Source organism: Ammospiza caudacuta, chromosome 3, assembly GCF_027887145.1.
Source record: "Ammospiza caudacuta isolate bAmmCau1 chromosome 3, bAmmCau1.pri, whole genome shotgun sequence".
Classification (NCBI taxonomy): domain Eukaryota; kingdom Metazoa; phylum Chordata; class Aves; order Passeriformes; family Passerellidae; genus Ammospiza; species Ammospiza caudacuta.
In genome coordinates this window covers 57961059-57974743 of record NC_080595.1, presented here as the reverse complement: position 1 = coordinate 57974743, position 13685 = coordinate 57961059, and the positions used below count along the sequence as shown (strand labels likewise).

The following is a 13685-nucleotide window of genomic DNA, read 5'->3' as shown; positions in this document are numbered from 1 at the left end:
CAAAGTGCTCACATTAGTAGATAGGGTTTAATGGGGTTCTGCTGAAAAAACTGAATGGTAACAGTGGTAGTGTGAGTGGCTGAGGCAAAGGCTATGATGTAATGGTGAAAAGATGAAGGAACTGGAAGTGGCTAAACATGAAAAAAATTTAATTGACAAATGAGGTGTGTCTTTTGATCATAGCTCTGGTGGCTGATGGCAGATAAATTCCTTTTATGCACAGGAGCCAAAGTGTAAAGATGGGAGTGACTACTTTGACAGCAGAATGGACAACTTCACTACAGACACACTGGCACCATCACAGCTCTCCTCTTTACTGTGGTCTTCTGGCTCCAGCCATGCCCTGTCCCAGAGAAGCGAGTCCACCAATGCTGTCAGCAGTGATGCCTTGAGGCAGAACATTTATGAGAACTTCATGCGTGAGCTGGAGATGAGCAGGATGAACTTGGAGAACACGGAGACCTCGTCGGAAACAGAAGACTCCAGTGGCGAGTCCCTTAGCTCCCTGGAGCAGCTGGATTTGCTGTATGAGAAAGAGCAAGGAGTGGTGCGCAAGGCAGGGTGGCTGTTCTTCAAACCCTTGGTGACCCTGCAGAAGGAGAAGAAGCTGGAGCTGGTCACACGACGGAAGTGGAAGCAGTACTGGGTTACACTCAAAGGTAAAACCACCGCGCTGACCCTTCATCTTGGCAGTTCTTTCTGTTGTGTCTCAGCAGCATTTCATGCTTGCTGGTTTCTGTTAGCAGATTTAGGGGCATCAGAAAATCACACCTAACTTTACAAGGTCTACCCACCAGCTAAAGTGGAGCTTGTGCCTAGACAGCCCACTGAACTGAGGTATTGCTCAATGTCTTTGGGATTGTGTGCAGCCTTGTGTTTCATATCATAGTGGGAATTGTTTTGTCTGACTTCCTAATTGTTTTGTCTGACTTCTGTGTTCAATCAGACTGGGGAGTTAGAAGATGCTTTTGGATGTTTGGAGATCAAAGACTGAACTGAACCAAAATTTAAGGGTCCGAAGTTGCTGGAGCCCAATTCCTTGTTAAAGATACAGTTCCTTAGGCTCTGCTATGAAATTTACTGAAGGATGGGCTAGTTTATTGAAAAAATGTTTTGTTCATTTCTAGCACATTAGGTCGCAGTATAATGGAGAGGTGAACTCCCAGTGCCAGAGCCTTTACACAGAGAAGTGTGTGTGGTTCAGAGCAGGGGAAGCTGAAGTGGTGCCCAAGGCAACCATTCCCAGGGGTTGAAGGTCTCCCTCCTTTTCCCTGTGAAAGCAGGTCTTTCACATTCTCTGCTCCCAGCAATACCAACCCCTTCTGGCTTTTGGCATGCCCAGCTTCCCGTCTCCTGCAGCTGCTCCTGATGTGAAAACAGCCCCATGGGAGGGGAATCCGCTCAAGGGGGCTGCTGCAGGTGTGACTGTTGGGCTCCATTTGTGCTCAGAGGGTGCTGTGAGACGTGTACAGGGTTCAGGAAATGTGAGAAGGAAAATAATATCTATTGTGGGGAGGAAGGGAAATTTATTGGGTGAGTTAATACGTCTTTTTTAAATTTTGAATTGCACCCAAAGGATTTGTCTTTCAGTAAATATACTGAATTGCACCCAAAGGATTTGTCTTTCAGATACTAAGTTAATGAGCAAGGAAATGATCAAGCTTGATAATTTCCTATCATATCTGGGACTAGAGAAGAGAAAATGGCAACTTTGCCACAGGTTGCCCTTTTTAAAATTGTGCAGTGAGTGTAGACTTGAAGAAAAATGAACAGCAAACAGTAAGTCCTGGTAATGTTCTGCTTGATAGTGCTGATTGAAAAGAAGCAAACTTACTAGAATGAGGCAATTCTGCCTAAAAATTCAGAGACTTGTTATCAAGTGATCAAAATGTAGGCAGGCATAGCAGTTTAAATCACTTGTCCTGATAGCATCATCACATAGCATGATTCATGCTTACAAGCAGTGTATACAAAGGGAAAAACAGCACCTAAATTCCACCCTCTTATTGTGTGTATTTGTGTTATGGAGTGTGAATATAGTTTAATCTTCCTCTTCTAAAATACAGTTTCTAAACAATTCTATCAAAACTCTAAACTGAAATATGTTATAAACTAGTAGTTTGTGTATTTCTGGGATAATGAAGCTCTGGCAAGCAATTTAGGTGCTTCATGTTCATTTTTTTGGCTATAAAGTTGGCTTATTGGTGATTTTGAAAAAATTGTGTCTCTTCTTACTACCTGAATTTCTGCAGCTACCAAAAAAAAAGGAATAATAAAGTTCTTTGGAAAAAGCTTTAACTTTTAACATTATAACTGTTAGATAGAATGCTTTTTACTTCAATGGTTGATCTGGCTTCATTCATGGTACAGAGTCTTTTGCACTTTGCTAGCTGTTTTAAATATACATTCCTAATTTCCTTGATCTCTTACCTTTATTTTCCTGTGGAGACTTCTGATTCCAAAATAAACTTGCCTGTATGGATATCAAGGCATAATTCTGTTTTCATAATCGCTATATCAAGATCAAGGCACTTGCTTTGGTTCTCTTTATACAGGTTTTTGAATGAATCAGTATTTAATTTGTTCTTGAAGTTTAAATAGCCAAGATATTTTAAAGCATGACTCTAAATATGTAAATGGAGAACAGCATGTTTATTTGCACTCTGTTGAGATGTGTTTAATTATAATATGCAGAAGGCTTATAACCATCTAGTTACCTGCCAGATTTAAAAGTATACATGTCCTGAGGCCTCTGCTCCGCTTTCAGGGCCACCAAGACCTGAGCCTGAATAGTAACTGTGTACCAAGAGAAACTCTCTTTTCCATCTGTCCTGTCCAATTAGTTTCCTTTAATGAGGGAAATTGCTTTCCCTTTGCTCTCTCTCTTCAGCTCAAGTTTTAATTGAAATATTTGGACAATAATCAGTCCCTGTGGGTCTGACAGACCTTATGAAACTAGCTGCTTCCAGGGATCACTGGATTTGACCTAAAGATATACCTGGGGTTCCATACACCGAAGCATACAAACATGCCCTTCAAAATTTCAAATTTGTGTACATATAAACTCAGGATAAAATATGAGTTATCTTGAGTTAGAACAAATAGGGGAAATATGGGAATATGGAAATATTTAAAAATAAATCTTAAAAACTTTAAACTTCTGCACTTTCCTAAAATGCAGAAGTGGAAGTGGTTATAAGTTGCTGCTGCTGCTGAATACAAAAGACTTGGCTTTGTTTGTTTAGTTTGCCCTGTTATGTTCAAGTGACATTTCTGATATGCAGAGTGTTACAAACCATGTCCCTTTTTCCAATTGCAGAGATCTCCAAGTGTTTTGGTGGCGCAAAGAAGATAAAGTGAGGGCTGCCCAATGGAATAGATAGGACCAATTCTATAGGATTTCTTCTTACCCAAAATATTCTGCCAGTAGCTTTCGACATTAACAGGAAAAGGTGCAGTTATGTAGTATAGAGGTATTTCTATGTATTAGATTCCTTACTCTAGAAACTTGTCAGTTAACAGATGATTTGATCAGAAATCTCTGATATGGGTTTCCCTTTGTAATGGTATTTTAGAAGTGCACTCCAGTCCATGACCCCTTGAACAGGCAGATTGGTGCATCTTGGAGCACAGTGGGTTATACCGAGGCAGGAAGGAAAGGGATGGAGGGCACAGGCCCTTCTCGAGCCAGCATCGCTGCCAGAGGCAACTCGGCCCTGTAGTCATACTGCTGTGGGCTAGGATCAAGTGTCCTCTGCTGGGATCAAGTCTCCTCCACTCTCCTCCAGAAGTAATTCCACTTGTTATACTCGGGACTGCTGTCATCAAGGATGAAGTTTGTTTTCTGGATACAAGCTTCATACCTTAGATATTACGCTATTTACAAGACTGAACATGCTCAAACTCAGCCCTTTTAAACTGTTTTAAATTGCTCAGAATTGTCTGAGTCTCCAATTTTCAGCTAGATTCAAGGAAATCTGGTTTAAATTTGAGAAGTTTATTCACTAAGCATGTTGTATGGAGACAAAGGGTTCTGCAAATCTTTTCAACAAATATGAAGATTTTTTAAGTGGCTGTTATGAGAGAGTTGGTTCAATTTAATAAAGAAACACAAAAGCTGATTTAACTAAGCAGGAGTTAATCTCTTCTACATGCCTTAACATTTTAATAGGCTGAGTTTATTGATAGAATATTCTAGGTTAGAAGGGACCTTTAGTCCAGCTCCCCTGCCATTGGCATGGACATCTTTCACTGCAGCAGATTGCTCAAACCCCATCCTACCCTAACCCTTGGATGCTTCCATATTGAGGTGTCTTGATTTATTTAAAGTCCATAAATGTTTGTTGTGGCCCTATTAGATGTCTATTTCAGCTTTTCATTGGCAAATTGATCATTAACTGTTCTTCTGTGTAGAAGATTGTCCTTTTTTTATCTGTTTTGGAAGAGGAGTGGAACTGATGTTCCCAGTCTCTGAACGGTGTCTTAATTCACAAAAACACTATGTAATGTTGGGAGATCCATGACTTACTTTCTCCTCATATTTTTTTTTTTGTCCCTCTGAACTGCAAAAGGTTGTACTCTACTGTTTTATGAGACCTATGGAAGGAACTCAATGGAGCAGAGCAGTTTGCCTCGATATGCGCTGTTTGCAGAAGACAGTATAGTTCAGTCTGTGCCAGAACATCCCAAGAAAGAAAATGTGTTCTGTCTCAGCAATTCTTTTGGAGATGTCTACCTATTTCAGGTAATAGGATGCATGCACAACTTGGTGGTTATTTCCATTTTAGGATGTGTTTGTGAGTCTACACATGTATCTATATGATGGTATGTACACGTGCACACACACATCATGTTTCTGCCGTTGACTTAAAAATAAAAGCACGACTGCACTGTTGCATTACACTATTATAATATTAAATATATGATATGACTGCGGGTATTACATCAGTTGGCTCAGTCAAATATGGTTCAGAAACAAAAAGAACAAGGACCACAAATCTGCAAGAAGCTCTGGGTACCTGGTTGATCACAAGCTTCTAAAAATCAACTTTTTATCATACATCAGTTGGCTCAGTCAAATATGGTTCAGAAACAAAAAGAACAAGGACCACAAATCTGCAAGAAGCTCTGGGTACCTGGTTGATCACAAGCTTCTAAAAATCAACTTTTTATAAATTTTTTTCACATTTATTAGCATTCCACCCTTACAGAATGGTGTGTTCAACCCTGAATCTGCTGGCCACAGAGAGTTTGCTTGAGCAAGATACTCAAGAAAGAGAGCTAAAAATAATCAAAATACCTGGGTTGCTCAAGGGCACCACTGGAAATGTCAGTAAAGAACAGGGTTATGTGGAACTGCCTGCATAGAAACATGTTGATTCATAGGCACACTTGTACATATCTCCAGAGATACTTCATGCAGATTGCATTCTCTTTACCTCGATGTTGCCTCTCCACTAACTTGGCACTTTTTAAGTAAGCAAATACCTCACATATAAAATCTTCTCTGCTGTCACAGCAGTGAAGAAGGTTTGTCTTTGATATCTGGTAGGGATTACTTTAGTTATTTGGAGGGATGAAAGATGACAGTCACATCTTTCCCACAGCTTATGTGGCTCTTGTCCTTCTGGGGCTTTTAGACTTTGCAGGTCTAAGAAGCAGAAGCTGGGGTTTGGAGACAAGTCATGATGGAGTGTAGGAAAATCTCAGACTACCTTTATTTGCTCAGTTCTAAAGAAAACTTTATTTCACTTGATCAAGATAAAGTTCCTAAGGCAACAGTGAGCCCATCAAGTGCTTCATGCCCTAGAGCTGTTGATTTTATTTTATTTTTCTCTTATCTGTCCATAACGTTGCACCATTGATTGGTTTCACAGGCAACAAGTCAGACGGATCTGGAAAACTGGGTTACTGCCATACATTCAGCCTGTGCTTCCCTCTTTGCAAAGAAGCTTGGGAAAGAGGACACTGTCAGACTGCTGAAAAATCAGACCAAGAGTCTCTTCCAGAAGATTGACATGGATGGCAAAATGAAAAAGATGGCAGAGTTGCAGCTCTCGATTGTTAGCGATCCGAAAAACAGAAAGGCCATAGAAAATCAGGTACTGGAAATAATTTTTTTATGAGAGCATATTTATCATAATTATTGCTTTGGTCTCTATTTGTGATTTCTAGGCCTGAGAGTAATTGTCTTAGCATAGCTGGCACAGTGGTTGTAATTATTGCCAGGTTTCTACAGCAATCCAGAGCAGTGCAGGAGGCAGGCTCCTGAAGCTGCACATCAGACTGTTCTGTTTCAAGAGCACAAAGCTTTTTCTTGTCTCTTTTGTAAAAATGTAATTAATTTTCACTGTTTTATGTTAATAAGATCTAGCTGTTACATTGCATAGCACAGAATATACAGTATGTTCTGTGAATAATTTATTATTATATTGCAGAAGAGATTGAAGAGTAGGTGCTTGGCAGTATTGTTCTGCACCTTAAGACCGCACATGAGGAATACTTAGTCCTTCCTCCGACTTTAGTTGTGTGGTGGCAGACAAAACCATGTGCTTCCAGTTGAAATTTAGCCACGACTAATGATCACCTGATTGTCTGTGTGGTAGTGAACAAACATGAAGCCTTACTCTGCTCTCAGTTCTAGCATGCGAGCCAGGAATGACTCCAGGGATACCTTATGGAAGTACATCGTGCAGTGTTGATGTCTTGCCCATGCCCCCAGTTTTGCAGACAGTAACAGGCAAAAAGATGCTTTAAGTATTTAGACATGCTTAATGTTCAGTCAACGACCTTGCTACCCACAGCTTCTTCTGCACTAAACTTGTCTAGTAGTTTAGCCTACATATGTCTGTGAACTGAGGCTGCTGTATCTTTAGTTTTATTAGGTCATTTACAGAAGACTTCTGATAATTTGAACTGATTGACTGATCTTTGAGAGCCTTTCCAGTCAGAATAACTATTCCTCTGTCAGTACTTCATGCTGCATATTATGGCCCCTTTAGTAGCAAATGAGGTTTACTTCCTTCAAACCAATACAGCATAATTATTTTTCTTCTGTTAACGAAACACTTGTTGTTTCAGCAATTTGATGCTTATAATATTTAAAATTCTTACTCTACTGGCTTGGACTTGATGAAGAGCAGACTAAGTAGTACTGACGTCACTGCCAAGCTCTTGTGGCACACTTGAGTCTGAAGCTCTATGAGCCGAGTTCAAATAACATGCAGGTTTGTTTAGGGATTTGCAGTGCAGATGTTCATAAGCCCTTTGTGTGCTCAGATGTTCATAATTTATTTCCAGGTCACTTTATTTCATGGTCCAGAGCTGAGTGAGGTGAATGGAGGAGGAAAAATGTTAAGCATCCTTTTATTGCAGTAGGCTTTGAGACCTAGGAGAAGATACAGATTTCTATAGATGTCTAGTGCTTGTAACATATGATGCACTGAGGAAAAATCCTGATGTATATTAACTTCATTTATCCCTCCCTCATCAGATATTCCTCTTAGTAGTTAATTTAGAGTCAGCTGAAGAGTATTAATGATCTATCTTAATATCTGCTAATTAGGTGTTCTGTCCTTGAAGAATTGTCATTGTTTTTCAGCTCTGTAAGAAGCTAGCTTCATTCTGTAGAACTGAAATCCATCTTCTGGACTGCAGAAGATATATTCCTGTTAATCTTCTGTCTATGTGTGTCTCAGAACATTGAATGGGGGCAGAACATTGGCACAAAGAATGAAATGGATCACTGCAAGCATCCAGTAGTTAGCAAAGAATAAATTTATAGCAAGAATTTTCTCCATTCTTGATCCCTTTGATCTCTTTAAAATCTCTCCTTACAATTACCTAAGGTTTGCTGGCGTAGTCACTTCAGAGAAAAAATGATAGATAACTCAGTTGCCTAATCTTCTAATTTGTTGTCTCAGATTGGCTTTTGCAAAGAAAAAAGAAAATCTTCATGCAATTAGTATGAAAATTCTTAATATACTTAGTAAGGTAATGATTTTGAGAAAATGTTATTCCTGAGGGAATAGTTTGCATATATGTAGCTATAGTTGTTTAGTAACTGTGGGTGTTTAGTTGTCTTTTGCCTATTTTGAGAAACAAGAAAATATAAATTCTGGTTTTGGTTTTGTGTAAATTTGTTGATGTGTCAATCATGAGGCAGATATTATTCCTCCATGCTGAATTACATAGTATTGCCAATACTGTATTTCTCAAGAATGCATTCTGTGCTGGAAATCGTCACTGATGATTTATTTTGGGAAGCCAGCGGAAACAGTGTGATTGACTTCAGAAGGACTGTAGTGGTTTTTTACATAAAAAGAATTTATTTTCACTGGGGAGTTACCTTGGAAATTCTGATTTCTATAGCCTTTCTCCTTTTCCTTCCTCAGAAAAGCAACCACCAAATGTCAACTTACTCTTTCACTTCTGTATTGACTTAACACCCATACTTCTCTGCTGAAGACTTAATTCTCAAGGCTTTAAAAGCAAGCAAAACCTTTTGTATTTCACAGTTTCTACCACCTGAAAGACAGTTGTACTAATGAAACTTGCACTTCTAAAGTTGTTATGGGTATTTTGATATATTTTGACACACTTTTTTTTGGTGTCCAGCAATTAGACTAGAGAAGCTCATCCAGTTCTGTCTGGTAACTTCTGTGAATTTGAAGGCAATCAATTGATTAAAACAGTGCTAAACAGAAGTGCAAACAAACAAACAACAACAGAGACAAAGAAAACATTGTTTTTCTAGTGAAATTGTTGGTTTACATGCTATCAAATCTGTTTTATATGGTATCAAATGTTGTTTATATGCTATCAGACTGGCTGGGAAATGTTTTCAGTCTCGTGGCTTACATGACGGATTCTCTCTAGCTGGGTTTACTGGCATAATAATAATAATAATAATAATAATAATAATAGACTTTTAAAGTGTTTAAGAGAAAATTGTAGCCCTTCACAAAGCTATTGGTAATGCTGGTCAGTTTAGAAGAGACCAGTGAAGCATCTACAAGATGGCAATGTGGCTGGAAATCTGGAGTCTGCACATGCTACCTACAGCCATGTATGCTTATTATTTCTATGTGAAATAAATAGGTTGTATGTGAGGATATTCTCCCAACATGTAACTTCCTTCCTCAAGTGAAGACAATTAGGACAAAAGGTAGCAAGTTTGAAAATCTCCTGGTGCCAAGATGAATTTTAAAGCATTTCTTTAATTTTATTTAGTTTTCCTAGATGTTTAATCTGCTAGAGAAACCACAGTGTTTGCTGTGAATACAGAGCCCTGTTAGTGAAAGGGATTATTAGCATTTATTCAGACAATAATCTCTCTCTTAACAAAGAGAGCTCTTTTAACAAAATATTGCACATTAAAGTCAGAAGTGAAGCTGCCTCTGCCTGCAGAACTGGTTTTAATGGGGTGGAAAATCTATCTCGCAAGAGAGACCACTGCAGCCCTTGTGTAATTGTTTATGTACTTGGTGCATAAGTCTATACTGATGTCTCACTTTAGAACAATAGCATGATTAATAGTTGCTTGAAAGCATTATGGAGTTTTGTCTTCAAATTTTAATATGTTGGCATAATCATGTTTTCCGAGCTATTCAGAGGTTTCTGATGTAATTCATATTTTCTCTGCCTATACTTCTTAACTTTTCAGAGGGTTAGGAACATGTGTATTTACTTGCAGGCACTGAAATGGTGAAGCATTAGTGAGAAGACCAGGAACATGCTTTTTTTGGATATGCTTTTTTTGTAAGTTTTCAAATGTGTCCTCCACCTAAAAGTAGTTTGTCTGTTGCCATAAAAAAAAATAGATCAGTAAGATGGTGATCTGCTTATTCTGGGTAGTCATTAAATTCATTAGTACCTTTCTTTCTTTTTTCCTTTCCCTGTAGTGGTCTCCAGCTTTTTACAAAGAGCATAGCTTCACTGCTGTGTTTTTAAAATTTACTTGACTCTTTCTCTTTTCTCTCACATTTGAAGAAGGATGATTGGAATAGGTCTGGAAATTTATTCTTCAGCCTCCACAAAGCTCAAATTTCATGTCTTAACTTTCTATAAAACATCTGATGAAGTATTTTCTGACATTGAGATCCAAATTCTCAACAACACTCAAAGACAGTCTTTTCAGGGAACTTTGCTAACACACACCATCCTTGCTGCGGACAAATTCAGCTGGAATTTCAATGCATAGTAATTTTTCATTCTTCCATATCCTCTTAAACTAAAAAAAAAAAAAAAAAAAAAAATGTCCAAGCTTGTTAGAACAGACCTTCAGTTTGTGTGGTCTTTGAACTGGCTAAAGCAGATCTCTGCTTCCTGAGAGGTTGGTTCAATATCTTTCCAGGTGTTACTCTTCAGTTACATTTTACTTCATTGTACCTTCCCTACATCATTAGCAAAGTGCTTCTCTTTCGCAGCAGAAGACTGCAAGTGAAGTGAGTAGGCAGACAGAAGGTTAGGGAAGTTCATCTCCATTCTCTCTGCACTGATGTTACTGTTTTAGAGATTCGTGAATTTTCATCTTTGTTTTGCAAAAATTTAGCATAAGGTAATGAAAAATTATTGTGGAGTTGCATAGCATTATCTCATACAATGGGCAGCCTGTTCAGAAAGGGATGGTGGTCTGGGTTTTGGAGAGGGCAGCTGGATAATAAAATTCAGTGGCTTCCTTACTTACATTCCTAGCTGTAGACCTATATATGGTACCACCAATTTCCATTGGATTTTCAACAAGATGTAACATACGTGTCCACTTTTGTGCTATCAGTGGTATTGGGAATACAATTACCTCGGTCTGTTTTGGTTAAAAATTATGAAAATTCTGTTCTTCCAATGCATCCAAAAAGATGACATTTATTGAAAAAACACCCTCCATTGTCTTGTTATTTCAGGAAGATTTCTTAACCTTTTTTAAGTCACCATGCAGATGAAGAGTAAAGTGTGGCTAATTTCACATGAGTGTTGTTGTACTCTGTTACAATGCCTTCTTTATTTCTTTAAACTAAAAGTTATGATAGCATCTCAGTATTGTTTTTTAAAGTAATGGAATTTCTGGAAGAGTGATGTTTTTGCTTCTTCGAGTTCTCTTTAGAAAGTAATGACAATAAAAATCTGCTCCCTGTCCCCAGAAACCAAGTGACTCATTTTTCCAGATGGATACAATATGAATTGTGTCTGAGAACCAGGGACTGGAATGCAAAGAGTTTGGTGTTGTTTGTAATGTGGTTGAAAAGCTGTACATATGAAACAGCAGCAGAAGTTTCCTCTCAATCCACAGAGTTCCCTACATCAGCCTGCAGAGACACTTTCCATCTGGAAATAAGATGTTGTGTAGGGAAAAATTGAGAATTTTTATTGCTATAGGTAGTGAATTGTGTCAGCAAGGCCCTCATGCTTTTGTATTGTATAACTACTACTCAATAAAATCAATTTTGAAGGCTGAAGTATTGGGAGAAGGCCCTCCTTCCTGTGCATCTTTTCTTTCGTGCTCCTTTGAATAGGTGCCAAATGAAAAGCTGGTGTTATCAGGTGAGCTGTCCAGGAAGTTTTTCTATCCTCCTTCTGGGTCCTTGAGGTATTGTTACATTGAGTTGATATGGTGTAATTTCTGGCCTGGCTTTACACCATTCACAGGCTGGTTTGGGTTTTATTATACTGAATTCTTTTTGCTTTGTACCAAGCATGTGCTTGCAAATGAAACAGTTCTTCCTCAGCCCCCCAAAAGATACTGTTTGCACTGTGATGGATGAAGGATGAGGGGCCAGGGGCCATCCCTGAGCCACCCTGCCTTCGCTGGGACTCTTGAGGCCTTCCCTTTCCCAGCCTGAAAACCATAAACCTGTTCCAGCTGAGGTGCTGGTGCCGCTGCAAATGTCACCTGCAGAGAGAACTGTGGAGCATGTAGGAGCTATGGATCCCCAAATCACATGCTGGAAACTGTTAGCATGTATATATTTACCCCTTGTTTTCCCAAGCTCCCACTTTTAAGTTTAGCTATAGAAAACTAAGCAGGTTTATTGGTCTGAGAGAGACTTGCTTTCAAACAACTTTCTTTAGCTCCTCTGTTTGTGTGACTTAAAATGTAATTAATTTGCGATTTTTTCTTAGTGTCTGAACTGATTTTTCACTAACCTGGAGAACATTTGACTATTTATGTTCTGAAAGTGATCTTACTGCTGAAGTACTGCCAAAAGTACCATGCTGATCTTCCTTTGTGTGTTAACTCTTAATAAATCATTCCTGCTCTAAGTCTTTGATGCTAAAACTTATCCCTCACGTAATTACTGTCTTGTCCTTGCACCAGGCTTCCTTCCATGAGTTCTCTTGGTGGCCCAGGCTAAATAATTCTCAAGGCTTTCCACATATTTACTCCTTTTTATCTCTCTACCACAGCTTCCTTTTCCACCCTACCTTATAGGATTCTGCTAGGTTCAATACTTTTATTTGGGTGGCCCTCTCTTGCCTTTCTTCCAAGCGGTTTCATGCTGCCATTAAACCAAGAAATCTTTGCTTAACATTTCCCTGGACTGACAATGATATCCTCCCTTTCCTCTGGACAAACCCTTTAATGCTTTCATGTTTCATGTGTGCTCACTTGTCTTGGTATGCCTCATTTCTGGCCATATCTCTTATCTCTTTTTGGACTCACTTCATGCTGGTGTTGGCCTTTATTGCCCATTCCTGCTCCCACAGCTGTCTGCTGCATCCACATTTTCCTGTTTGCTTTTGAGCAGATTTCAAAGGGCCGTCTTTTCTGTGCATGATGAAGTTAAGTCCTTGAGCCTTCTTTCGGGTAGTCCTCCCACGTGGGCCAGAGATTTGCCTCGCACAATAGCAGAATAGGGATTGCAGCAGTGAGTCTGCAGGCTGTAAATTAACTTCATGGACCAGGTCATACTGTGCTTTGAAGTTGTTGCTTTTTTATTTGTGTGCTTCTCCCGTTTATTCTTCAAGAATATAAATCTCTAGGAAGAATTATCATAGTTTAAAAGCCCTAGACAAATAGCAGCTGGTATTGGTTCATGGTCTGCAATTGGTTCCAGACATCCCTGGTTTTGATAAAACTACAAGACAATCCCAGAAATTCCTTGCCTACAGCTTTTGCTAATGCCATTAAATGTAACATTGTGATTACCAATGCTTTTGGAGCTGATTAGCCAGTATCCTGTGTGACTGATAAACACTGTAATTTAATTATTTCTTCAGAATGCCCCCATGTCGTATCCCACTTCCCTTTCTTAGATTTTTTTAATTTTAAAATGCAACTTCATGCAAATGTTTACTGGGGATTTTGAAGAAGGCCTAAGACACACAAGGATGCCTGTTCTCAGCCTGTGTTCAGTGAGGACAGGATGCTCCACTCCAGCAGTGCCCAGAACAAAGCTTGCTCTCTTCCTGAGCTATTAAAAGTTGACTTGTCTCTGTACCCACAGAGGTGTCATCTCGAAGGGAAAGACATTACCTGAGCTTGTAGCTTTTGGCTTTGTGAAGGGCTGACAACCATGTTTTCATTCTAGTTGTATGTTGACACAGAGAAAGAAACCATCTTGCAATCTCCTATTGAATTCATCCCATGTGTAAAGTACTGGCAAGCAGAAAAATGCTCTGAGAGGCATCTGAGAGTATAAAGAAAGAAAAAAGAAAAGGGGAAAAAAAGGGGAAATTATGAAATAAAC

General features: G+C 39.0%; 1 protein-coding gene across 1 annotated transcript in view; it reads left to right on the top strand.

The window, feature by feature from the left end:
* Nucleotides 1-13685, top strand: part of TIAM2 (TIAM Rac1 associated GEF 2) — a 137133-nt gene that overhangs the window by 55983 nt on the left and 67465 nt on the right. Inside the window, exons 4-6 of the mRNA XM_058802082.1 lie at nt 224-659; nt 4572-4744; nt 5877-6101. Coding sequence (XP_058658065.1) covers nt 224-659; nt 4572-4744; nt 5877-6101 — 834 coding nt within the window. The remainder of the gene's footprint in view (nt 1-223; nt 660-4571; nt 4745-5876; nt 6102-13685) is intronic.